Source organism: Atractosteus spatula, chromosome 9, assembly GCF_055471065.1.
Source record: "Atractosteus spatula isolate fAtrSpa1 chromosome 9, fAtrSpa1.hap1, whole genome shotgun sequence".
NCBI lineage: Eukaryota > Metazoa > Chordata > Actinopteri > Semionotiformes > Lepisosteidae > Atractosteus > Atractosteus spatula.
Window position 1 is genome coordinate 23,093,784 of NC_142714.1, and position 26,621 is coordinate 23,120,404.

The 26,621-nt window shown below is 40.2% G+C and overlaps 1 protein-coding gene across 2 annotated transcripts in view; it reads left to right on the forward strand.

Annotated features, from left to right (window-relative positions):
- Positions 1 to 25,673, forward strand: part of rad51b (RAD51 paralog B) — a 184,410-nt gene extending 158,737 nt beyond the window's left edge. Inside the window, exons 10-11 of one of the 2 annotated variants that reach the window (XM_088925972.1) lie at positions 19,575 to 19,712; positions 25,114 to 25,673. In XM_088925972.1, the coding sequence (XP_088782098.1) occupies positions 19,575 to 19,712; positions 25,114 to 25,244 (269 nt within the window). In that variant the 3' untranslated portion in view covers positions 25,245 to 25,673. The remainder of the gene's footprint in view (positions 1 to 19,574; positions 19,713 to 25,113) is intronic. The other variant, XM_088925973.1, reaches the window with a different exon arrangement.
- Positions 25,674 to 26,621: the final 948 nt, after the last annotated feature.

Sequence of the window (26,621 nt, forward strand, 5' to 3'; positions counted from 1 at the left end):
AGAAGAAGTGTTTGTGGTTATCATATCATATTGTTACTTATCAAGATCCATAAATTATGGATTTTATTCCAGTACCTGTTTCTCTCCTGTATTTGAATAAAACTGTTATTTTGGATATACTTTGCTATACTAGAGCCAAAATTGAATTGTTTAATGTGGATGTGGAGCAACATACTGTACCACAGAACCTCACTCAGGTGTCATTTTCTGGAATAATAAACTTGGCTCAAGGAAGAAAACCAGTATTATTGGGCAGTCTCTTGCTAATGTTTTTTCTGGAATAGTTATGCCTTTTTTATATTCCAAAAAGTAAGATTAAACTTTATTTATTTTCACTTTCCACATTTCTATTGCTGTTTTATACGTTTCGAAATCCTCGGATGTTTGTGCTTGTGACCCAGGAGCAGCACGAGGCCTGCTTGTTTACACAGTGACTGCATTTGCCTGATATTAAGGTCAAGGCCATGTATGGTAAAAGCATACACTTGAAGTTGTTTTTTTAGAGATTCAAACAGACCCGCAATATTTAAACCCACTCACAGAAGTAATTTATTCTGAAAATGTTAATTTATTTAATCATATATTGCAAAAAAAGTTTGCTACTAGTTCTGAACCTCTTTTTGTGGCACAGTTCTGCTTTTCATTAATGTTGCCTAGCAACCTCACAGAGCATGTCAAAGCCAAGGAATCCTGGGTATTTTAATCTTTAAGTTGAACATCAAGTAAGATGTTCAAGGAACTACGCAGTGCCAGATCCACCAGGCCTGTTTGACGGCCATGTCTGGCCCATGTACATGAAACATAAAAACATGCTTTAAGAAAGAATAGGGAGATATTTTATCCCGTGGAGTTTCACAAATTGTTCTATGCTGTAGCTTTCTCAGGATTCTTGGCACCCTAATTGCCATAGGTAAACTAAAGGTTGGTATACATAAATATTTACTTTGCACCAAGTAGCTACAGCTCCCAGTGTCACAGCTACTGTGCCTTTACCGGTATGCTTGCTTTTTAGCACCTGGTTTGAGTTAGTTCAAGGCCTTTGAATAGAAATGTCAATAACACTGTGATCTGTTTCCCCACACAAAGAATCCAATGTGCAAGACATTTCAGGGTAGCAGTGTAATGATGTTCAGTAACCTCTTGAGGTCAGATTTATCTATCTGAGATGGTTTCGATCCAGATAACACTGTCATTGAACTCACTCATATCAAGCATTATCCCCCCCAGCAAGGTTAGGTGACAGTATAATATTTTACCCTGGAGAGATTAGCAAGAAATGTATTTGTGATGCAATCAAGTCTGCTCAATATTGTACTCCATGTCACCGGAAAAAATTACAACTTCCTACACACTATACAGAAAACCTGCTACACTATTATAAACACTAACATTATGAAAATGTATAACTTACAGTACATAAAACCCATTTCAAGTATAACACAGTACCTATTGCAAGAATAACAAACAAACATGATATTCCATGTTCATTATTTTGCATAAGTGTAATTATTCTGAACAAAATCAATATTAAAAGCTGGTAGGACTAAGAAACTATAGTGATTACTTTAATTATTACTGATACAAATTAACAATCACCACATTGCAAATAACCTCTTTGAACCCTTACAATCTGGTTTCAGACAGCTTCACAGCACAGAAACTGCCCTTGTTAAAGTTACTAACTTTTTATGGCTGCTGATTCTTGTTCACTATCCATCCAAGTTCTTCTAGACCACAGAGCTGCTTTTGACATTTTTAATCATGACATCTTACTCTCACAGAGACTGTGGTTGTACTGTAGTTTTTGACATCGCTCTCAAATGGTTCAATCTTACTGATCACCGACACCATGTCTGTTTTGGGGGTTTTAGTTCTTAGTTGGATTTGTTAAACCTGGTGTTCCCCGAGGCTAAATACTGGACCCCTGTTATTCAGCATTTACATGTATTTACAAGATCACATGGTCTGAATGATCATTTCTATGCTGATGATACTCAAATCTATGTCCATTCTAAGCTTCCTCTGAAGTAGCTGTTTCTGCATCTTTGATACAAAAAAAACCTGGGTGACTCAAAATTTCTTCGACAGGACTGAGGTCATACAACCCAACATCATCCATCACCTAAGTAAAGCCAGTGCAGTTACCCAGTAACCCTGTTGTGGATGGCGCTGTGTATAAGCACAAATATATATGTGCTTATATCTCAATCAAAAGTTTCAATAAAGAATTTAGGGATGATATTTAATGCATACTTGACCTCTGACCCTCATGTGCAAGAATATTGTAAAAACATAATTCTTCCTTCTCGGAAATAGCACCAACCTATGTCCTGTGTTGTATTTAACTGTAGCAGAAAAGCTAGTCAGCACATTTATCACAACACAATTTGTAGAACTTGTTACTGCAACATCCCACTCCCCGGCGTATATAAATCCACACTGAAATGTTCAGAATTCTCTCTTGGAGAGTCCCGGCACTGTCTTCCTATCAGGTTTTGAGTCAAATACAAAATCCTCATGCTCACCTACAGTATAAGTCTCTACATGGCTTGGCACCTCACAACCTTTGTTCTTCTGACTCTGGTCTTCTGTATGTCCCCCAGGCTTGTTTACATTGTATGGGTGACAGGGCTGTCTCTTGCTGCACTCTAAAGCTCTGGAATTCTATCCCTGTGGATATCAGAGTGTCACCTACACTGGGTGCATTTAAATCTAGACTTAAAACCTTTCTTTTCTATTTAATTAGTGTGATCCATTTTCTAATTACCATGTATCTTCTGCTGCTTCTAACCATTTGTGTTTCTTATATGTGTTTATTTTGTAATTTTTAACTCTTTTTCTTCTGTTTAAACTTTTTTACATTATTATTATTATTTCTTGAAATTCCATTCTGCTATCATATGTGTGGACTATGGATGTTGTTTTGACTTGCTAGGTCATAGATATTCCATGACCAGATTTTTTCACATTGTGAGATTTTCTCTTCCATGTGTCTCCTTGAAGAACTTTTTCAATGTTATTTAAGGACAATTTAAAAAACAAATTTACAGCCTGACTCTTAATCCTTCATTATATGAAAATATTTTGTCAAACTGTTACCTTCCATAATTCTGCTGTTGAAACCTGGAAAGTTCACTGGTTTCTCCAAATGCTGAACAAACGTCATACGTGAATGCAGTCACTAAACAAAACAGTTACCCTTGCATTTTAAATTGGATTCTGTTCCTTTTATTTAGGGGGTTTTCTAGAGCTTTTCTGAGAGTAACCCACAACAGATAGATTGATTCTCCTGTCTTGTCTGTACTAGTCGAGCTCAAAAACTGTAGTCTTTAATGTATAGTCAGTTACATCTTTTTCACTGTATGTAATCAAAATGAAGGATGCAAGCCGTCCACATTTAATGTAACAGATACTAACACTGTTAGTAGTACTCCTCTGTCTGAGATAAAGATATTTTCTTTGGGAATCCTGAACAGGAAATACAGATGGAGTTCATTACAATTTAAAACCTTCTGAGATCTTTATTATATCTTTAAAAGATATTTACAGTTACTTTGGCATTGCAAAGGTGATTTTGAACAATGTGTATAATGACTTAAAAAAACAGATTTTAGGATTTTAGAAGGTAGAAGAACGCTGTCAATTTGTGTTGTGCTATAGAACATTGTAGCTAGTGTGTGGCTACCTAATAAAGCTTTGCTTTTCTCCCAGCTTCACAGCAACAGGGGGTGGTACTCCTCACAAGTTTTAATACAGCTTGGGTTTCTGAGCCATATAATGATTTCTGTGCACTGCTGTGGTTTTCTAAAGTGTCCAGTCATCAATTTCAATTTGAGCCGTGCAAGTTCTGTTGTCTGAAATAACAGAGGGGGAGTGTGTGTGTTCATTGTCGGGGGGAGGTGCTCACCAGAGATTATGGAGTTAAAACCAGGTCAGGATCAAAGCAGTCATAGCCTTTCTGTAGCTCCTCAGCCCCAGTCTCTGTGCGGCACAAGACTGAAGCTGGAGCTAATAAATGAAGGGTTAAAACTTTCTTTTTTCTTCAGCCTAAGTGGAGTTGTTTTCAGCTGTTAAAAAAAGCAAACCTACTCAGAGCTATACACCTCTGTTCTGGGTTTCCTGTTCAGATGAGGCCAAGACTTTGAAGTCATGAAGCTGAACTCATTAAATCAGGGGCTCGAGTTTATAAATATCCGTATCACAGGTACATCCTGAGCCTGAAGCACAAGTTGAACTAAGGCCTCCAAAGGAAATATGAGTACATGCTGTCATTTGTCTGAAGCAGAGGCCTGGGTCTGTCCATTTTGGACAAACTACCAGGTGTGGTAACACAGACACTGAACTTTATAGTGAAAATGTTTACGGTGAGACAGGATTTTATTTTCCCATGCAAGCTAACTGAAGTACCATACTCAAGGCTACACTGTAAGGCAGCAGTGCACCACCAAGCATTTGGACCCACAACCTTCCGGCTAGGAGTACAGAGCCCTAACCACAGCTCTGCGCTGCTGCCTAGCTAAATCTTCACACCATCTTCTACATACTGTAGGCCAAATAGCAGTACAAAGTCAAATAATTGTTATAAGAGGCAAACACCAGTTTTACAACACTATCATGAGATCATTATTCTGTTTGCACATCAGAAAAGCAAGGATGTGACTGCAACTGACACTTGGACAAAAATTGATATCAGCAGAACCGTTGATGTCTAGATGAATTGCCATTGAGGTGCCAAAGATGAAAGCAACAAATCAATGACAAAGACGAGAAAAGCCCCTTATTTACTTTGAAACCTCTTGTGGGTACTGTGAGTTTCTGTGGAGAGAAGTGCTGCAGATTAACTTGTGGAAAGAAAAAAAAGGAAGAAGACTATCATGAGGCTAGTTGCTGCTATTTTTAAATAATAAAGCAGTGAAGTGTTTTTTCATTTGTGTTTAAGCACATGGCATTTTGGTCTAGTTCTTTTACGAATACTATCAGTGGTGTTTGAAAACTGAGATTTGCAGCCGTCCCTTAACCCTGTTGATATCATGTATTCATCAAGCCATTTCGGCTCTCGCACTATGCTTGTCACACTTGTTTGAAAAAGTAATACCTCACTTACTGTGGCTCATTTAAAATGTGCTTATGGAGAAAAGAACAGGTATGAACACATTGTGGTGGTAAATGTTCCGTGAATGCAGCCCAAAGAGAGTTCCACTTCACTTGCACCTCAGACAACCACATCATTTCTGTGACACACATGCAGTGCAATCAAGGTCATGCACAGCCTTGCAAAACTATTCACCCCCTTCCTAAAAGGTCCCATTTCGTTGAATTATAAATTATATATACATGTTTTAAAGATTTTTAAGTTAAATCATATGAACCATTATTATTACACACTGAGGTCATTCCAGAAATTGTGTTTTACCCAAGTAATCTTGTGCACCTGAACTAATTTAGGTTTGCCATAGCAAAGGGGGTGAATACTTATGCAATCATATGCAATCTGCATATTATACTATAGTTTTGACGTTTTCTTGCGGGTTTTGCTAACATTTGGCTTCTTTTGCCCAGCAAAAGTATTTAGTTTGAGCATTCAAGCCTTCATTAAAAATATTTACTTTTAAAAGGTGTACACATCATTTGTAACTCAACCAAACAGATAATCACTGACAGGGGGTGAATGCTTTTGTAAAACCAGTTGTGGTACTAAGATTTTGCCCTTTTTTCATATTAAAAGAGTGAATTGTGCCTTTGAGTTGATTCATAAAAATGTAACACATTTACTTTTAAACTTGTCGATATAGTCTTTCAATTGGAATGCTGCATGTATTTATTTGATACCTGGCAACTGCCTTTGGATTGTGAAAGTAGCCAAGGGCTGATTTCTGAGGGGTGTGGCGAAAACCCCCTGTCTGTTCCTGCTCACAGAAATACAAGACGAGGATACAGGAAATGAAAAAGAGGAAAATGTGATCAGCTGATGGTGATGTTTATTTAGTGCATCATCTTTTCCAGGTGTGACTCGCAACGATAAAATCTCCAGATGTGAGTGTTCTCAGCGGCTAATACCTCTGTGGATATTTCATGACACATCACATCACTTTCAATAACTGGTTTTCCAATTCAGGAACATGATAACCTGGAGTCTATCCTGGGAAGCAGTGGGTGAAAGGTGAGATATACCTTAGACAGGATGCCAGTTTATCATAATTAACCTATCTTGGACTATGGGAGAAAAGTGGAGGGCCTCAAGGAAACCCACACGAGAAACAGGGAGATCGTGCAAACTCCACCGAGATAGTACCCCAGGAATTGAACCCAGGGCCCCAGCACTGCAAGGCAGTAATGCTAACCACTGGGTCACAGTGCCGCCCACTATTAAATATCCAGTCCTTTAATTCAGGGTTCTTAAGTGTCGGTAGTTTGGTACAGAGCTGGAAATTCTCAAGCAGTGTCATTGTTTCTGAAACACTGCCTCCTCCCCCTCCTGCACTCTAGCCCCAGCACACAATCTAGTCCTCGGCACCCTCACTTCGCGAGCAGTTCTGCGTCCTGGCTTTGCCCAAGTCTGCACCTGCCTGCCTGTCCGTGTGATGAAACACGATTGTCTCTCTGCTGGGTGGGTGATGTAGGTAGTTGTTGCCATTCAGAGACAAGGACCTGAGAAATGAAACATATTTTCCACCAACCCGCAGAGTCATCCACCCACATTCCTCTCACATGCGGGAAGTACTATTGTCGTGCGACGTGAGTGGATCGTACAGATCCCTGGTAGATTAAAATGAGCACTGCCCAAAACCTGTGAATGCCTTATTTTTCAACACTGCTTCCATAACCCCTGGTGTTATTGTAAAATGGAAAGTGAGGCCTTCTTGTTCATTTCACTGGCCTGTACTTAGTCACCTTTGTGGTGTTGTCCCACAGTATTGAGAAATGATTTTCTCTTCTACAAGTGAATGAATTAGTGCTCCTTTTGTGTTCTCCCAAGAATTTTTACTCTGTGGTGGTCAAAAGGGAGCTACATCACTCTGAATGCAGGCCAGGTCAGCAGCTTTCAAAAATGATTTTTAAAATAAGTAGAACTCCAGATTTGGTTAAGCTAAACTCCCAGGCCTCTTTACATGAAATAGCTTTAGATAGTCCAAGATTATTGCTTATTGGAGTTGATGAAACCCCCAGTAAAGCTTGCCAGTTCTTAAAGTTTACCACTTTTTCTTATAAAGGTTACATGTTTGTTAACCACCTCTTAATTATTAAAAGAAATATTTTTTTGTTACGGGAAGTTCCATTAAAATATTTATTCATAACTGAATGCCTTGAGGATTTTAGATTTTGAATGTTGTTCCAGAGATGTGACCCAAGGCATGATGGGATATCCCACAACAGTATACATCCAGTCTTGTTTCAATATTAGCTGTCTGCATCACTCAAGCCAAGCTGGCAAATACACAGGCATGTGTGTGTGTGCTTTCTCTTGTGCTCAGTGTGTGATCACAGTGATCTTAAAACTGACTCACATGCCTATTTCTTAGCAGACATATGGAAACATACATAGTTTTTGATAAGCCTTTACTCTGGTAAAGGAAGTGTAGATTTTTAAAGTCCTGGGGTTGTGGCATAAAAATAATGTTTATACCCCTTGGCGCACATAAAAGGATGTGAAGACTCAGCAGCTGTGTGTCTGGATTAGCAGACTCTTGCCGTGCAGCTGGGAATCAGTGTTCAACACATACCTGATACCTCAGCACTGCTTTCACACCTTGTCACGCCTGACTCATGGTTTACCTGCTAATTCCAAAGGACTTAACTGTACAGAGCTCGTCACATGCCCTTCCACACTTAACACAAACTGAAAAGCTGGACAACTCATGAGTCACTTCTTTCACATCCCTTTCAATAACTGCTTATAATAATAATTAATAATTGCTTACACTTATATAGCGCTTTTCTGGACACTCCACTCAAAGCGCTTTACAGGTAATGGGGACTCCCCTCCACCACCACCAGTGTGCAGCCCCCATCTGGATGATGCGACGGCAGCCATAGTCTGCCAAAACGCTCACCATACATCAGCTATTAGTTGGGAGGAGAACAGAGTGATGAAGCCAATTCATAGATGGGGATTATTAGGAGGCCATGATTGGTAAGGGCCAATGGGAAATTTGGCCAGGATGCCGGGGTTACACCCCTACTCTTTTCAAGAAATGCCCTGGGATTTTTAATCACCACAGAAAGTCAGGACCTCGGTTTTATATCTCTACAGAAGGATGGTGCCTTTTTACAGTATAGTTTCCTTGTCACCATACTGGGACATTAGAACCCACACAGACTGAAGGGTGAGTGCCCCTTGCTGGCCCCACAAATACCTCTTCCAGCAGCAACCTTAGTTTTCCCCAGGAGGTCTCCCATCCAGTTACTGACCAGGCTCACACCTGCTTAGCTTCAGTGGGTTGCCAGTTGTGAGTTGCAGGGTGATATGGTACCTGGTTTAAACTTATCCAGTTCAGTGACACGGTGGGCCAGAGCCTGTCCTGGGAAGTATTGCATGCAAAGATTGATACGCCCTGGACAGCACCAGTCCATCCCAGGGTACACACAAACACAAGCACACACTAACACCACATTTTTATACAGAAGCCAGCAAACCTACCCCTATGTCTTTGGACTGTGGGAGGAAACCCATGTGAACAGGAGGGAGAACATGCAAACTCCACACGGACAACACCCCAGGAGTTGAAACCAAGGCCACAGTACTGGAATGAAGAAAAGCTAACCAATGTAGCACCTTGCTGCCTCCCACTTACAACATTTTTATTATGAGTTGTGATACCTGAAAGTAGTATTTCACTCTTCGACTCCCAGCTTGAAGGGCTATAGTTTAATGAATGCATGATTTGCTTGGCTTTATTAGTCTGAAATTAAAAGAGTATGAACATGATGTTGAAACTAGAAATTCACCCTTTGCCGTCAAAGTTTATGTGACTTGACACCTCTCAAACAAATATCATTCAAGGGATTTTGCCCTTGATTCACAATGAACTCCACTTGAGAAAACACATCAGCAGCTACAATTGGTCACACTGCCTCACACTTCTTGTCTGACTTTTTCTTTCTTAGTTGTATGTTACTTAACTTGTTGTTTTTGATGCTGCTGCTGTTCTGCGTTTGTTTTCGGCGATTCCTTTAATGTCTTTGTATTCGAGCGCACATGCAAATAAGCATTCCATTGCAGTTGTGCACATGACAAATAAACTGAACTGAACAGTATCTTTTAAGACATAGTTTTCCCCACACACCTTTGTGCAATATTATTAGCTCCCTAAGACCTTCTATGAAGTATTCTGTGGCCTATTTATTCATATTTTATTTTCATAATGGTCAAAAATCGAAACGACAGCAAGTAAAAAACTTTTAGCACTGCACTTTTGGAACTGTACATGAAAGAAGTCCCTGTACAAATCCGTGACACAATTTAGTTGTGAACGCCTCTGAAACTTGAACAGGGTTGTGCGTTCATGTGTGTTGCTGCTGACTGGTGAGGAGACAGTTACTGTGATCCTTCAGCTCTCTGTATGAGCTCCAGTGTATAAGGTGCACCACAATAGGAAGACGCCAGGAGAGACAATAGCTCCGTTCAGCTGTGCCAGCTCTGCCTCTTTCTTTAGAAAGAACACAAGAGGGAGCAATAGGGGGTAGGAAACTGACAGCCTATGGGAACACAGCAGCCCTTTTGGACTTAAATTGCTAATTCTGCTTTGATCTAAAGTGTGTGTGTGTGGGGGGGGTAATTCAGGCCAACTTTCACTAAACTCCTCTCCCTCCATTGCCATTGCCCAATCATTTGGCCTTTTTTCAATCTTTTACTTTTTACTGCCAGATGTTGCTGAGTATCTTGAGTGCCAGAGGTACTAGGGTACCAGACAGGGCTGCCAAGAGGGTAAATGACAAGGCAACATTTAAGGCCTGTAGGCGAGAATCTGGGGGAAGGAGGTGTTACTTATTGATTGAAGAGCACTTACAGCATTACGTCTGAGAATGTAGGAGGCAGGGTAAGACTTGATCGTTATGGTGGAGGGATTCAGAATGGCAGAGAAGAAGGCCTGGGGGTTACGAGGTCAGTTTAGGATGTAGCAGAATCCTAGTGCTCAGAACATGTGGACTGCGGGAGAACAGAAGAGACTCTGGCCTCAGGATTAGAATTTGTGGTTAGTTGACAATTGAGCCTGAGTTAAGATGCAAGTGTGTGGTCCCTTGTTTAGGACTAAAGGTAGGGAAATGGGATGGCCTCATATTAAATAGAGGATATTCCTCCTGTAATTTGGAGAAAATGCGCCCATCGTTTTTGTCTATCTCTCAGCTGTAGAGTAGAATTGTATTCTCTAATAAAGTGTAGCTTTTTGCATTTCTTTTTCAGAAAGAATTATTTTCTTGCAGGAGGAGCATCTCAAAGCTGTCGGGAGAAGAGTTTTTTGAGAGTGGAGTTGTTAGGGGGAAAAAAACCCAAAGGAATGAAAAGTAGAGACAGAAGAAAAGGGATTCATTAATTCCCAGAGGCTCTTAGTCGGGAAATTGGCACCTCTTCCTCCTATTGGATTTTTTTTTGTTGGATTTTGTGTTGTTTTTGCTGAAAAGATTTTCAGGGTTTTTTTTCCCTCATTTTTTTCCCTTCATCTTCACAACCCTGAATGGCAAAGAGCCCAGAGGTGGCTCTGAAAGACAGGGCTCGACAATAAACCATTTTAGCCTCTTTTGTGCAGAAAGTTAAAGAACAGAAGAGGATTGGGGGGGGGGGGCATTGGGGAGGGGAGGGAGTCATGATTCGTGGAAACCGAGGCAGAGAGAGACACACACACGGGGACCTTTAACTCTTTCCCTACAGATCAGAAGATCTGATTGAACTCTGTGCTATTGCTCTGGCAGATGAATCATTGTGTTTTTACAGCACACAGAGGTAAAAAGATGCCTGCTGATTGGTGCTGCAAAGACAAAATGTCTATATCTGTATACAAGTCTCCATGTCCCCTTTTGACCTGCTGTACAGGATGACCACTTTGTGCAGCCCACAGGCCACATGCACTTTTATTTTCTCCCAAATGTACTTAAGCATTTCAGAGGCCTGCCGAACTGGAATTATCCCCCTCACAAAAAACAAGTGTGATTGTCTCATTTTTTTGTGATTTTATGATGGCTTGTGTGAATAGCTGCCTTCTGCATGAATGGCTGTCAATATCAATACCTGCATAAAGGCTGAGTTGTCAGATACAGATGTGTTTGGGTTTGTTGCATTTTGTGCTTGACTTTTACTCTTTTTTGTATCCTTTGTTGTCTCTGTGGTCAAAATTCCAAGTTCCAAGAGACCACTTCCTCATAACACTGTGGACGATGCAACCATTAAGTCTTATGTCACCAACATCTTTGATCCATTGTGACATCCAGACTACCCTGTCATCTCTGGTGGTAGCACGGTGTCAGGCAATCCAACAGAAATGGATTTCCAGATTTATTTGCAGTTTATAAAAAGCCAGCAACTCCGAATCTTGGAGACCCAAGGGTCACCCGGTGACACACTCACTGTACATCTTACAGGATGTCCATCTTACCCTCCATGAGAGCTAAACTGGTGGTTATACTTCCTTTACTGCATGCCTGAGCTGCTCAAAACGTCTAACTTCACTTCATAACCTGCTTATGCCTCTGACTCATTTATCTTCCACAGTGGAAAAACACTAATTCGGGGCCCACCGTGACCACAGCATAGACTGTCATACAATAAGGCAACTGTAAATGGGGCTTCTATTATTACAGTTCAGCTCCTGGCCGCCCACCCCTCACTCCCACTCATCTAACCTGCTTAAAAGGCAGAAGTAAAAACAGCTTTCCTGTGATCCCCGGAGAGATTTTTTTAATACCGCCTCTTCTTCCTAATCTAAAGCAAAGAGCCCCCCCTAAGTGCCAAAACCACAAGCAGCCTGGACATTTCCTCCATCCCCTGGCTCTCCCATCCGCCCACTGTCAGGCGCAAGCAGTCTGCTGATATCCTGGACAGTGGCAGCAGCCATGGTGAAGAATACAGTGCATTACCCCCTCAGACTTGATCTTAGACCGGGGAACGTGTCTACAGATCTGCCCCCATTTACATCCTGTCATTACTGGCAAAATTCTAGCAAAATTTATTTTTTAGAAACGTTTCGTTAACAAATGTAGATTGATCAGACATTTGAATCACTTTTAGTCTGTGTTAATAAAATAAAGTGTGATGAAGCCTCTATCAGGGCATTGAAGTCTGTAGTTGATTTCCCTGAGGTTTATTAATATCTGCACCAGGGAGGCACGGTTGTCAGAGGGAGGAATCTCCTGTTATTTATGGAAGAATTAAGAACCATCAGTCAAGCCTGTTTTGAAAGTTGTTCACTGTCAGTTATGTTTGTTTTTAAATACTTGTGCCATTTTCCAAGGTCTCCTCATCTGTGTCCTGTCTCTTTGCACGTAGGAGATGTTTCAGCAGGTCAGGCCAGGCGTGTCAGTTCTTGGCCTACATGACAAGAGGACTCAAAAGAAATCTGGCCAAAATTAATTTGTAGTGTCTAAGGAAATAAAAGAATTTGAACACTGCTCCCATTGATTCCAGGTCAAAGTTGTTGTTTCGTCCATATAATAAGCTGCTTGATTATGTCCGGCAAGTAATTTCATGTTGATGGAATAATTGACGAGCTGTAAGAGGTTGCTTCGGTCCATCTGATTTGGAAAGGACTTTTATGTCTCTGTTTTTGATGACTCGGGTCAAGTCAGGAGACTGAAATTCAAATTGTGTTTTTTAAATGAAATTTTGAAAGGCTTCCAAGGCATTTAGAAGCTTGAAAGAGTGTTATAATGTGTAACGGAAAGAGGTCATCTTCCCAGTGTTGTCTGCCTAGTACAAGCCATGACAACTGACGTAGATGGGTCCCGAAGGTCTCATTAGAAGCTGCTTTCTAGAGAATTAAAGGTAATAGGAAAGGATTAGTTCACATACAATTTAGGCCTAACTAGATTAGCATGCATGTAATGTTGTTTGTTTGTCACAGTCTGCCACCATTGTTCTAAGTTGCTTTAGCCTTCGGCTCTACTGTATCAGCAGGAAACTGAGCTGAGAGGGTTCTTACTGGCCAAAGAGCACGTACACACAAGGGAATATCACACACTGCATACCTTGCTTTTAGCCTTAGTGATCCATATCTGCAACAAGTTTTGTTAGCTGTATCTGATGCCCTTTCAATTCTGGTATTCTAGGTGCCTTTTAGTAGGAGGTGTGTGGCTTCTGTGAGACTTAGTAGTAACTTGTGTATTGTACATGTATATTGTACACTACATAATTCTATACAATAATGGAAATCTTGCTTGCTTAAAATGCATTGACTTTTGTCATCTTAATTTAGTAATTAAGCACCTGTTCTGTCCATTTTATTGTTCTAAAAAGCATTTTGAACTGTAGGTATGGTTGTGCAGTTGTGGATAAAAAACATTTCAGCATTGTGGAAGGAAAGAGAAAGGGTAACACCACCACTACTAATTCCAAAGCCTAGAATCTTAATGACTGAAAAGAAGTAAAAAATCAGCAGCCAGAACAGTTTCACTGCTAGTAGAATTCAAAAGTTTATCTCTTTTAATATTGCACCTCTCGTGAATCAGAGGAAGCCATAAATTGTGACCTCTGAAGGCTGGGTTCTTTTTCCTGAGCTTCTGAACTGTTGAGAGCTCACATCTAGTCAAATGTAGCCAAGAGTGGATGAAAGGATCTCTGGAATGGCAAACTTAAACTTGACTTTTAGTGTATCATTTTTCCTTAGTCACTTACAATGGTCTGGCAACTGTGGTTCTCTCTTCACTTTCCTGTACAGCTTTGATTTTTAACCTGCCTCGCTTTCCTCAGAATATGCAAAAGGTGAGGGAAGAGTTAAGTCTGTTTCCTTGTGCAGCAGTGGTATAAATTAAAACCGGCTAGTAATCACATTGAAGGAATGCAGTCTGTATACACTGTTAAACACTCCCTAAGCTCTGGATTTATATCACTCTCTCAGTACTCCCTTCACAAAGGCCTCTTTGTTCTCAGGGCTCTTGTAAAGCAATGCTCTCCCCCCTCCAACCTCCAGAGAAGCCTTCATAACAGCAAGCTACAGGCGCAGCACAGCGGATCAGATTCCCTCCTTTTTTCTCATTCATTCTTCTTTAGGGGGGAAATTGTCCAGGGTTGTTAGCATTTCCAAAAGGGAAGAAAGAAGAACCAAAGAAAAAAAAAGAAAATAAACCCTAGAATAATGAGAGAGTGGAAAAAAAAAAGTGTTGCTGATGTTAACCTTTTCAGCACTGGTTGCGTGCCACTCACAGAAAGGTGCTGCCTGGATTGTTGTTTTTTCAAGTTTAAAAGGTGATAAAAAGTGAGGAGTGACAGCACGGGGAAAGACAGTCATTATAGAAAATGCACTTTAGGCTGCAGGATTAACTCTTTCCCTCCCCACACATACACACAAGTAAAAACACACTTTTTTTACAGAAGGAGTTTTTTTTTGCTGAGCTCTGCAACCCGGACAGTGGTTCAGTTGTTAGTTAAATTGAAAATCTCATGCCTGTTAAATACCCCCTGCTACTTTGAGTACTACTTGAGTAGCAGTGCGGCCTGAATTATCTGTAAAGACCCGAAAGATATCATTTGATGCTGGGAAATTATAGCCTTGTATGCACAGAACTTCCAGGAGACAAAGCGTTAAGGCTTTTTGTGTGTAAAATCCAGTTAAATGCCTTAGGCAATCTTAAAGAGCAGGTTTGAATCTGTACCCTGAGAATTCAGAACGAAATGCTTTTATTGGCAAGGGACTAACGACATAAAAATTCAGTAAAACACATTATATATTTTAGAGGTGATGTTAAAACCAAATATCAAATAGACCTTTCAAATTCCTTTGTTAGCACCCCCCCTCCCCCCCCAAAAAAATAAAGAAGCCAGGCCAGAATTCAGAGGGGGAGTTCCAAGACCACAGTGCTGAGAAAAGCAGAGGAATTTTATGCCAAAATAGAATCCAATTTTCAGGGCGAGAAAAGTGGAAAAGCTCCAAAATGAAATGCAAGCCCTCTACGGGGCATTAAAGACTCACCAGGCAGATGGCTGTAACCCCTGTCCTGTTGTGGATCTAAGCTGCACTGGCCATTTCACCAATGAGCTTCAGTCTTTAGCAAAATGCTGATTCAGAATGGTTTCTGTGGAAGAAAATATATATGTACATAGCCAACAATTTCCCTGGGCATTTCTTCAATCTAGTGTGAGAAAGGTTAGCTGGGCAGAGAAAGCTCTAGGCCTAATGCCCTTTTCTTAACCTTCCCAATATCCTCAGGGGCACAGTATATTACATCTATTCTGTTCAACTGGAGAGGCTTTGAATATCTAGAACGTCTGCCTCCTCACTTAAAAATGGACCACTGGGGGCAGTGTAAGCTAGTGCTGCAATTGAAGGATGTTTGTTTGGCCACTCACTAGGGCTTTTTGAATGTTCTGCCCTAATTTGGTTTGTCATAAATTGGTACTCATACAAATGAGATGCATGTCAACACAAAAGCAGATCGTTTCAGTTATTCAGGCCACAGCAGCTTCTGTAAGAACAGAGAGGTAGTGGCGCATATGACAGCTCATTCTCTGTGTCCAACTCGATCACAGATCGGCCTTTGAGTTTTCCTGCAGGAGGAAGTGTAATGGCTCACTTGTACATGTTTGCACTGCTCTAAGTTGTTGTCTTTCCTTACGTGAATTGCATTAGGCCATTGCCTTAAAAGCCTGCCTCATTTGAAATCACCGGCGTCACTTTATACTACTGTCACAGCCATGAGGAATCAGCCTTCTGGTCCCGGGTTTCAATCACTTTTGAAAGAACTCCCCATATAACACTCAATGGAGATCTTTCTGTACCTTAACTATGATGAAATTATAACGATGGTGTAATGCAAAGGTATTGGTGAATGACATACCATAAAACACGTTCCAGATACTTACACATATGGTATTCGGCCTTATAGACTGCTGAATCTTCCATAGTTAGCTCTGTCTACTTCTGTAGGTTTTTCACATGCTTCTCTTTTAAACAAAGAAACTGGACAAACTTTCCATAACTCTGAAAATAAGGTAAGCTGATCTAAAATGGAGTGATAAGTCAGATAACCCAGTAGTTTGAAGAGTTGGCACCTCCTAAACCATCAAATTAGGTTGGGTACTGTAAATTCAATTCAGAAACTGCAATTTACATAATATATTTTTATTATTGGCTAATCATATGCACTGGTACCCATTTCTACAGCTGAAGCAATCTAAAAGTGCAGTGTGTTGCTCAAGGGTATAACAGCAGCGTCTCACTTGGAATTTGAACCCACAACCTTCCATGACTTGCCATGAAGTGGCTACCTCATTCTTACGGCCAGGTAGATCTGATTTTTGTGGTGTAGGTTAGAGATAAAGAAAGCCTGTAACTAAATCCATGAAAAGCCACAGGGTGCTTCCGCATCACAAGAATACAGTCACAGAGAAAAGTACTGGTAAACTTTACCTGAAAATATTATTTTCCTATTCATTTCATTGAACAAATATTGCTTGTTAAACTAGTGTATACTGATTTATCAGTGCTCTCTTTTTAAAGTTTGCTGAATAATCAAAATTGCTGACAAAGGTATTGGCACTCCCTGTGTGTGTTCGGTTAGTTCACCTGGAGTTTCAGTGTTCAATAGAGTTTTGAAACTTGTACGTTAGTGTAGTTTGGCAACGCATATTTGCTAAACTTAAGAAATTAGCAGCACAGTTTCAAGCAAATAGTGCCCATACTAAGCAAGTTGCTGACAATACGTGGCTAACATTTATATTTCCAGGTGGTAAGGAGCAAATTCTGTCAGGATTTGATTCTCTTTTTATTCCAGCAATCAGAATAGTGCTTCGCTCATATGTGAGTTGTGAGGTGAAGCTTGAAATTTGGGACCCCTCATGATTTGGGTTGGAAAAACTGTTACTGGATACAGGCTTTCTTTGAGGCAAGAAACAAAATAGTGGTACAGTTTTAAAAACAGCACTTCTTCGAGGGGAGAGCCAGCTATTTCTGGGCCTTTGTGGGGGCGGGACGCTCTGAGCACAGGAAAAGTTCAGATAAACAGAAGAACTCCCAAGCTGAGAGGACTCCCGCCCAGCAGTGTTTACTTTGAACTTGAGCAAGGAAAGAAAACCAACACTGGAGGCCTGTGGTCCATCACCAGGGCCTGGTGTACTATCCACCTCACTACACCCCGACATTAGAAAAATTGCAAGCATGTCACTTTCCATGCACTTTCACTGATCCTCAGCAAAAAATGTAACATATACTGCTACTATTTTTTTCTGCACCAGCATTTTTTAGGTTAACCATGAGAAAGCCAAAAGCAATAGCCAGCCGAGCAGTAGGACTTGTTCCCTCTTGTTCTGCGTTTTTTAGGTACTGCGTGAACCCCCCCACATACATTTTCCCCAATGAAAAGATATGCTCACACCCCCGCCAGCCCACACAATCACCCACATGTTGGGACTCGTGTTCTGACAGAGCCAAGAGACTTCATTGACATTCACTGGCTACGCGGTGAGGTCTGAAAGCATTGGATTGCCTTAATTATTTTTTTCTTTTTTTTTTTGCTCTTTCCAGATCTCAGGTCTTTACCAAAAAAAAAAACAGTGCCTTTTTTGTCACGAGCAGAGTTTTGCATGCCTTTTTATAAGTAATGAAGAAAAAATCATAAGCATGGTAAAAAAATACCAGTGAAGACAGAGATAATAAACCAAAACTTGCAGCTCAATTACACAAGTCTATGCAAGGTGCATACTCTAGAAATTGGCAAGCAAATGTCTAAACAAGACCACAAGCATTTGTTAATCAGTACCACCTCTGTGACAATACCTGGATGGTTTTAGCTCTAGTGCAGAACTTATTAAGCCTCTTTTTTATTTATTCTGGTGAAATGGCTTTATTCTACTTAGGGAAAAATATGACAAATTCATCTGTGTACTCATTATACCCTTATAGATGTTTTAAACATCTGGGTAAGCAGTGATCAACACCCGGCATATTTTATGTTCTTGTAAAGCTAGATAATGTTACTGGAATAGACTGGGGATTTTAGAAAGAGTTAACCTATTCTCTCCACCAGCACTTACCAGAAATACCAAGCCAGATTGTTTTCTTACATTCTCTAGATAGCTGAAGGAGAATAATTGCTGTTAACAGCAATAACTCAAATGTCCTTATTAAGGTGCTGTCTAAAAATATCACTGAAAATATCTGCAAAGGGCTGTGTAAACATACTGTATCTGGGCATTATTGGACAGGAATTGTGGTTTTTGACTTTAAGAAGATGATTTGCTTCTGTTTCTTAAATACTGAATTGTGTAACATGTCCGTGTGTTATTTAGCTAATTTTATTACTTTCCAGAAATAAGTAGTCTGTGTGAATTGGGAAATCAGTCGTTTCGTTATCGAATGGATTTACACGTAGAAAACTCCTCTGTGTCTTTTTTTCCATTTGACACAAGAGGACCTATTTTATACATGGCCATTTAGAAAAAAAAACAGTACTACCATGGGTCTCATACTTTCATTAGGAATTAACCTTTACATTTCCAGTTTGCGTGGTTGGAAAAGAAACAGGAATTGTCAAAGCATTATTGAAGTAGCAAAAATGTTTTTTTTCAATCCCAACTGATTTTCTACTCAATGTGAAGAGTCTGCTTTCTCCCTGTAACCTTTAGACCTCTGTGACATGGTTTCATGTGAGAAATGGCTGGCAGACACCCATTTTTGATGATAGCACCTGCCAAGTGCAGAAGGTCTGTTATTGCAAATACCACACAGCTCTGGGAATAGCTTTATTTTTAACATTTCTCAGAACAAATATTCCAACTGTTAAGAAAGTAGCACAGTGTCACAGCTTTTACAGACGGACAGCTGTTGTCTCTACCCTCAAGGTCAGGTGTGTGCCAGTCTGTGCCAGGCATACCAGCAGACTTCCTGTATGGACGCTGTGTGTATTAATAGTTCTAAAGCAAGCTATGTATCTAAACTGGTATGTGAGATTTAAACTAATGTTTTGTTTTTGAATTGAGCTTTAAAGGGTTCTACACAAAGAGTATTCTGAATTAATTAACCTTTAAGTTTCTATAGGCATGATTTAATGGTTTATCAGCATTCATCAACACTAGGAAGCTACGTTACGGCAGCCTGTGTTTTTGGAATGTTCAGAATGTGTCAGTGTCTTGTGTATGTAATTATCCTGAAAAACCAAACATGAACTAAGTCCTGCTTCCGCAAAATAGTCTCTGTTCCAAACATTGTCTTAAGACGTGCTTCCTATTGTTTTGAGTCTACTTGCATTCCATTTCCAGGTATTAGTATCTGACTCTGATTTCTAGGCCCAGACCAGAGTAATTATTCTGCCTGATTTTTTATTTTGCTATAGTCCAGTTTTAGACGTTAATGCACTTCAAGCCAGTCTTGGCCTAACAATACCACTCCTGGAAGTAAATGTGTTGAAGCTCTATTCAGCATTTTTAATTACAGGCCTTCCCGTGCAGTCAGCAGATGTGGATTCATCCGTAGCCAAACACATCTGCGAGAGGCCGTTCTCATTGAAGAGTTGCTCATCCAGATTGTACGACCAAGTGCGGCTCTCCCTTGTGGCCTGTGCTCACACACACGGTGAGCAGACACGGCCTTGACTTTGCTCTTATGCGTTGGGAGATGTGTGGCACACATCGAGGACACCGTGTTCTATCGCAGGGAAGGAAAACACATGCACTCTCACACACAGTCGCAAAAAAAAAACCTTAATGGCTTGTTTTATTTTTTAAATGGCCTTTTTCCTTCCCTCTCCTGGTCCCAGCTGCCTGTCTTTTTGTACTGTGATCTCACACACGGACAGCTGTGCGGGCCTGGGACTGTTTTTCCATTGTGAATGGAGTCTTAGCACACTAAAGCTGGATAAGGCAGAGTCCTGGCGGGCAGGGCTGCAGAGCTTGCTGTTTAAAGAACCGGCTCAGACATTTAATCCAATATCTGGGAGCCTCATTCATAAAATCATATTAAGTTACTAAGATTTTGAAATCCTAAGTAGCTTTTTATTCCCATTTCATGGGATTGTTTTTAATTGAAAAATCTCTCAACTGTACTGTATATCTTTTCCTCCTTGCACGTCCCTGTCTTTACAAATTGCAACAAAGGTCTGTGACGCATCCTCCCATGGGCAGTGGGAATATTAGGGGAAATATGTACAGCAGAAAACAAGAAAATGCTCATTGTTTACAACCATTTCTGGCACCTGCACCATGTCTAGGACTTGAGGTAGGCAGATTGTATAACGGTTTTGTGAACTAATTCCAATAAAAATCATAAAGAACAGTGGGATTTCCATGCCCTAATTAGGGGCACAGCAGTGACTGTCAGCACAACCATTACATCAAAATTGCAAATCTAGGCGTTTTCATGGCTTACTGGAACAGAATAATAACTGTGCAGGATGTGTGTTGAATGTGTAATATCTAAGTAGATCTCTCCTGAACAATATTGAGAAAGAAAGGTGTTCAAGATATTCATTCTGGAGATAAAAGATAAGCAGTAACTTGCTTCAGGCTCCTCTTTTTACTGTTCTGTTTGTGATGTCTGACCAGCTGTAGAAAAAGAAACATACAGTTCTTGCACATTTGTAGTGGCTTGATGCATTTAACTGAGGATGATCAGCGATCAGAGTTTCTTATGAAATATATGTGTGCTGTAGTATTGGGGCTGACATTTGATCTCCAAGAAGTCTATTTTTGGGTTCTTTATTCTATTAAAGGAGACAGGACTGGCGTGCTTTGGATGTTATACAAATGTAGTTTCTTAATTCTTTAATGCACCTGAGTCACAGAATCCAGGAGCTCCTCACCTGCTTTGAGCAAAGCCCGATGAGAAATGGTTCCTCTGAGAAAGACTGTAGGAAGAGGACAGAGCCTGGCTGTCAGTCTGTCTGTGGTCTTATTGTGTTTCCATCTGCTCGCCGATCAATTGCCAGGCTGTTTGTCCCCCATTTCCGAAGCTGCTGTCCTTCGTGCTGTTTGTCTCTGTCTGATGCGCCTGGATCGACAGGAAATTCTCCTTGCAGAGCTGGGAGGGGAGTCGGTCACAAAGAACTGCATTGTTCTGCTGTTAATCAGTGAGGGACATGGGTTCGCTTTGGAACTGTTACTGTAGGCCTCAACACAGCTGCCCAAGATTCATTTTACAGTCCCTGGAGGCTAGGGGCTGAGGGAAGAGAAAGATCTTTTTTCATGCGCAACAACACACTTTACTAATTGTCAGCCATTCCATTAATAGTTTGTTTTTATTTTTGAGGGGTTAAGCCTCATTTTGAGATTAAGGAGGTAAAATAAATTGTGTATCATTGCTTTACTGGTGCAATGTTAAATTAGCTCATAGTGCTTTTGAAGTCTTTTACTGAAGAGAAGTTGTCAGCGTTTGTCTTACATTGCAATCTAACAGGTATTGTGGTTTATAACACTTCTTTGTATTTATTTTACTTATTTTTTATTATACTTGCAGTTCACAGCCTCGTTCTACAATGTAAAGGAAACACATAAATTAACTTTGTAGGAAACATAATTTTAAAAAATGATAAAGATTTGTTTTGCTGTTTTATCTACTGAAAATGTTGAATGGTCCTTCAAATTGCCACACAAAAAGAGGTCCAAGAGTATTTTTCAAAATTATACATGTAAAACATAGTGAAATCTTTTCACCAGAAGTATTTTAGATATAGTAAGTCAGCTCGAACTATGTTGATATCAGAGTTCATTATTTTAAACCTTTCTTTATAGTACGTGTTGTGATGACAGTTGGGGTGGCAATGAGACTGAGTTTACTTTAATTTAAGAGTAGCCATCACACTGTGTGTTTTATGTATAACACATTCTTATGTAAGATTTAAACTTCTGAAACTGCTTGAATGCAAGATTGCTAGACCTGTTGTTAGGTCTGAACTTTGGTAAGTATGTAACGTTTATGACACATTCGATAAAGTGCGCCTTGGTTGACGATAAGCCTTAACTGAAGGCAGGTTTCCTACCAACATTGTGCTACATGCTCCTCTGTGGCAAACAGTAGCATAGGAACAAGCAGAGGAATGAAAAAATCCGCTCCAGAGAAATATGTAACTGAGCTATTTAAAGATTAATTCTGGTTAAGACCAATAGGCTTATTAGTAACTGAGCAAAAAAGAACGCAAGTGTCACACAATTGCTAGCATTACAAACCCCCATTTCACTGAAACGTACTCACTTCAAATGAGACTGCATGAAAGAAAATTGCAACAAGAACGCAGGCAATCCGGGCAATCCTTTAATCCCATAAAGGCTGACTGCAGTTCATCATTAGGCTAGGTTAAGAGTCCATTAATAAAAGTGACGTTGCATTTTACTCATATATATGGTTTCTTACTTTCTCCATGTAAACTGTCAAGTTAGGAAAAGGTTTTGATTGCCCTTTTTAGAGAACTTTTGGTTAATGTTTCATAGCTCTATCTGGCCGTCCACCTGATTTCTGCATACACCGCTGTTTGCCTGAGATGGTTCCATATGTTCTGTACTTTCCTTCCCCCAGTAACTGGCAGGTAATGTGCAGGGATCCCTAATTCCCTTGCGATATTCTTTCTTTTTTTAATGAAATGACCGATAGGGTTAGGGGTCTGGCAGAGCTCCAAGTTGAGGCCACTTTTGGATACATTATATAGTGGCAGGTTTTGCCAAGGTGTTCATTTCAAGACATTTTTTTTCCATTCTTATTTTGTTTTGAGGAGGGAGAAATCAAAGCTAAAGCTGATATAAGAGATCCAGCTCAATTTGATCCCCTCATTAATGCCGCACTGACACAGTGACTCACAGTTCTGGGTAGTGGTTGGCCCAGGGGGGTTTTTCCCTGTTGGTTTTATACAAAACCATGTGGCAGCATTGTCTGCAACCAGGCTTTGCTTTACGTGTTAAAAAAAAATCCCGCCGCTGTGATCCTCACTGACTTTTAGAAAGGTTTTGTTGAGGCTTCTCAAGTCTGTGTGAAGTGAAATTTGCGCAAGATGCCATCTCCCGCACGAACATATGATAAAACGTCAGTATCACTTACGTCAGTATCAGAAACATCCAAACAACAAGCGAAAAATGCAGTGTGGGAACTTCCCTCAGCTCACAATTACAATTGTTTTGTAATTCCTTGTGTCTTCAACCTCTCGAGTTGTGAACTGCCTCAAAACACACAGCAAGCCAACCAGAAACCATACTGCTACTCCTGGAATTGTAGAGATACCATATGTGACAAAAGTCAAAACCTGTCAGCAACAGAAATCTCTTGAACAGTAATGAATAAGATAAGTCAGATGACAGTTTTGTATCATGTGATAGAATTATACCTGTCAACATAGTGAGGTAAATTAGTTTTTGGCAATATAAACCAATGCATTGTTGGAAAAAACTGTTCAGGCAGTGAAAGGAGAGTAGTGTCACAACAGAGACTCACAAAAATAAGGTAGAAGTTACAGATGTGTCAGTGTGGCAAAACACTGACAGACTGAGATTAAAACCCTAGGCCGCCAAACAATCATTGTCCAGTTTGCTGGTAAAAACTTTGCCAGGTTTATACGAGATCTTTTTGAATCATTTAGAATGTGTCTGTGTTGAACTATGGGCAAAATTCCCCTGTGATTGTAAAGGTAGCACTTAAAAAGCATTCCCATGCAGATTTTGCATCCTGATTATAAGGTGGAAATACCCAGGAATACCACCTCTCATTGGCTTTTTATGAGACTTGACATTGTAGAAGAGACAGTGAAAGAATAGAGCAGGGAATCACCTTGTAGAGGAATTTAAAATAGAGCTCTAGATAATGAAGAAGGAAGAAAAAACACATTCTACTTCCGCCTTTAACTTTCTGGCATTTTTGGAATTTTTTTGTGGAGAATCACTTAAATTGGACACCTTCTATTTCCTCTTTAATCACCAGCACGTAAATATGGAGATAGCTCATGTGCCCTGAAAAAATACATTTCCAAATAAAAGAAGACCGCTCTGTACTTGAAAATACTCTTGTTTTGTGTACAATTATCAAAGATAATGCTTCAGAAAACACAAAATACAACATAGGATATGAATGATGCCGTTAGAAATGGACACTTAATACTATTTTATATTTTTGCCTTCCAAATGTTTTTATAAGGCTCTAAACCTCCCCAACCACTCACAATCTGTGTGTTCCTTGGGTTCCGTTTACCATGCTAATAACTATTTTATCCTGTCATCTCTGGATGTCTGACAAGAAAATCTGTTCCCCGTAACAAGCAGGAAAGAGTTTTGGAGAGGGTACTGTATGCAATGCTTTCCAGTCAGTCTGAATAAACACAACAGGTTTCCACAGGGATCTGTCATCCTGCTTTACTGGTAGTATTCAAGGAACAATACAAAATGAAAGTTGTTCTACTGCAGCTGACACAGAGAAGTAGTTTTGATGTTCAGGTTCGTTTTTGCCCATTTTGCATAGCTTGTGCGTTTGGGATATTGGACACTAAGTGTCTGTTTTTTATCTGTGAGTTTCTTCTATGCGAGGATGTAAAGTTAAAAAGGATGTGTGGTATCTGAGCTTTCACTGACAGTTGTGTTTCTAAAAGCTTCGGTAACAATTTCAGCAGTCTTCAAATCTTTGTTTTTCCTTTGTGTCTGAATTGTCACAGTTGGTATCATCAAAATAGAAAAAAAAAAGTTGTTCAGCAATCTTTTACAAGAGGAACTTACACTGACCAGTGAGACTGTCACCCTCACCCTAATCCAAAAAACAAATAAAGGGCCAGATTCCATGGATTTCCAGTTAATGTAATTTTATAAATGGTGAAGAATAAAAGCATTTCCCTTGACAGATTAAGTTAATCATTCCGGATAAACAATGAATGGCTGAGGAGGAATGAAACCAAGAAGCCCCTGAAGTGTCTGAAGAGAAGAGAGGCCCACCACTGCCTTTATAGATAGCTGTGAATGTTCAGTTCCTTCATGATGGATATTTATTGATGGGACTTTCTTTTCAATTGCAGGAGATGAAAACCAAGCAAGCTCCACCCATCAAGGAACTGATCCTGGGCTTCAGCCAATCAGAGTGCGATCAGCCTTTAGCTATAGCCTCACAGAGGCCAAGCCCCCATCAGATAGCAGAAGCTGTCAGTGAATAAGGATGTGCCCACCTCAGCCTGGACTTCCTTTTTCAGTTTGTACAGGAAAGAACGGCTGAAGTTATCCTGCTTAAAAATCACTACTCATTTGGGAGTAACTTTGTGAACTAAGAGGTGTTGGATGTGAAACTCTATGTTTAATGGAGGTTGATTAACATTCCATTCTCCTCACAAGGTTGTGTTTTTCTTTAGTGTCCTGCACAGGAACTGGTAATCTGAAAATACTCTGGCTGACCTACTGATAAAAAAAATGCCATTCAAAAGCATTTAAGAAGAGAAAACACTGAGACGTTTTTCCATAAATCTCTAGTTTCTTAAGGTCTTTGTTTACCTTCAGTTGTCACATGCACACCCACATTTATGATATTGTGGGCTGTGCTTTCCGCTCTGAAACTTATAGCAGGTTTTTATGTAAAAAGGAAAAAGCAAATTCTTCAGTACAAAGCTAAAACAGAAATGTTTTCTTTCTGAGATTCTTACATTTAGAGTCTGCAACGATTTTTCTGATGCTTCACTTTTTCATAGTTGTGTTCTATTACCAGATGTAAAAAACATGTAAACTTGTGCTGATGATGAGGATGCTGCTGTGTCATGCTGCTACACCTTCAGGGGAGTGTATTTAATGTACTACAGACATTTCTTTAGGTTTTGTTCTTTTTATACTGTACGAACGTTGTTCTTGTTCAAGCTTTTCTGTTAGTACAAAAATGAAGAAAATCAAATGAATGACCTGTCCTGCCAAATCTGCTGACTTTTTAAAATGAGAAATCTATTATTTGGGGGACACTTGCTAATATTTGGGGTTCGTCCAGTGAGTAAGGGGGGTGACTTGTTTATTCAGTTGTCTTATTGAATTGGTCTTAATGATTTTCTGGGTATCAGTTCATTGTCTTGTTATGATTCAGGCACAGATGAAGGGGAATGAGGGGTAGATTGATGCACTTATGTAAGAGATAATTCCATAATTCCACAGGAACCAATGTAATTATCATTCTGGATTGAGCAGTCTCGTCCTGAGCAGGCGGGGGGCTGAAAAAGTATGTTTCTGAGTCTTCCAGGCCATGCCAGGAGGCCTTAGGAGGGTGGTGCTTTAAACATATAGCTCCTCCTCCTCATTATCATCATCATCCTTCATCTTCTTTATCTGGTTACTTACAGGCTCAGCAGCCCCCCCCACACCCCAACCCCCCCCCCCCCCCGACTGATGGCTTATGTGCTGGGTAAACAGGTTGCTTTGCCAAGAGGCTAGCTAATCAGTTACAGGGTTACAAGTCTCTTTTATTTTTCTTTTCCAGTTTGTTTAAGCTCAGGATCCTCCAGAAGGCAAACAGATGTAAATTTGTCAATCCCTCTTCAAAAAGGTGGACTCTGGA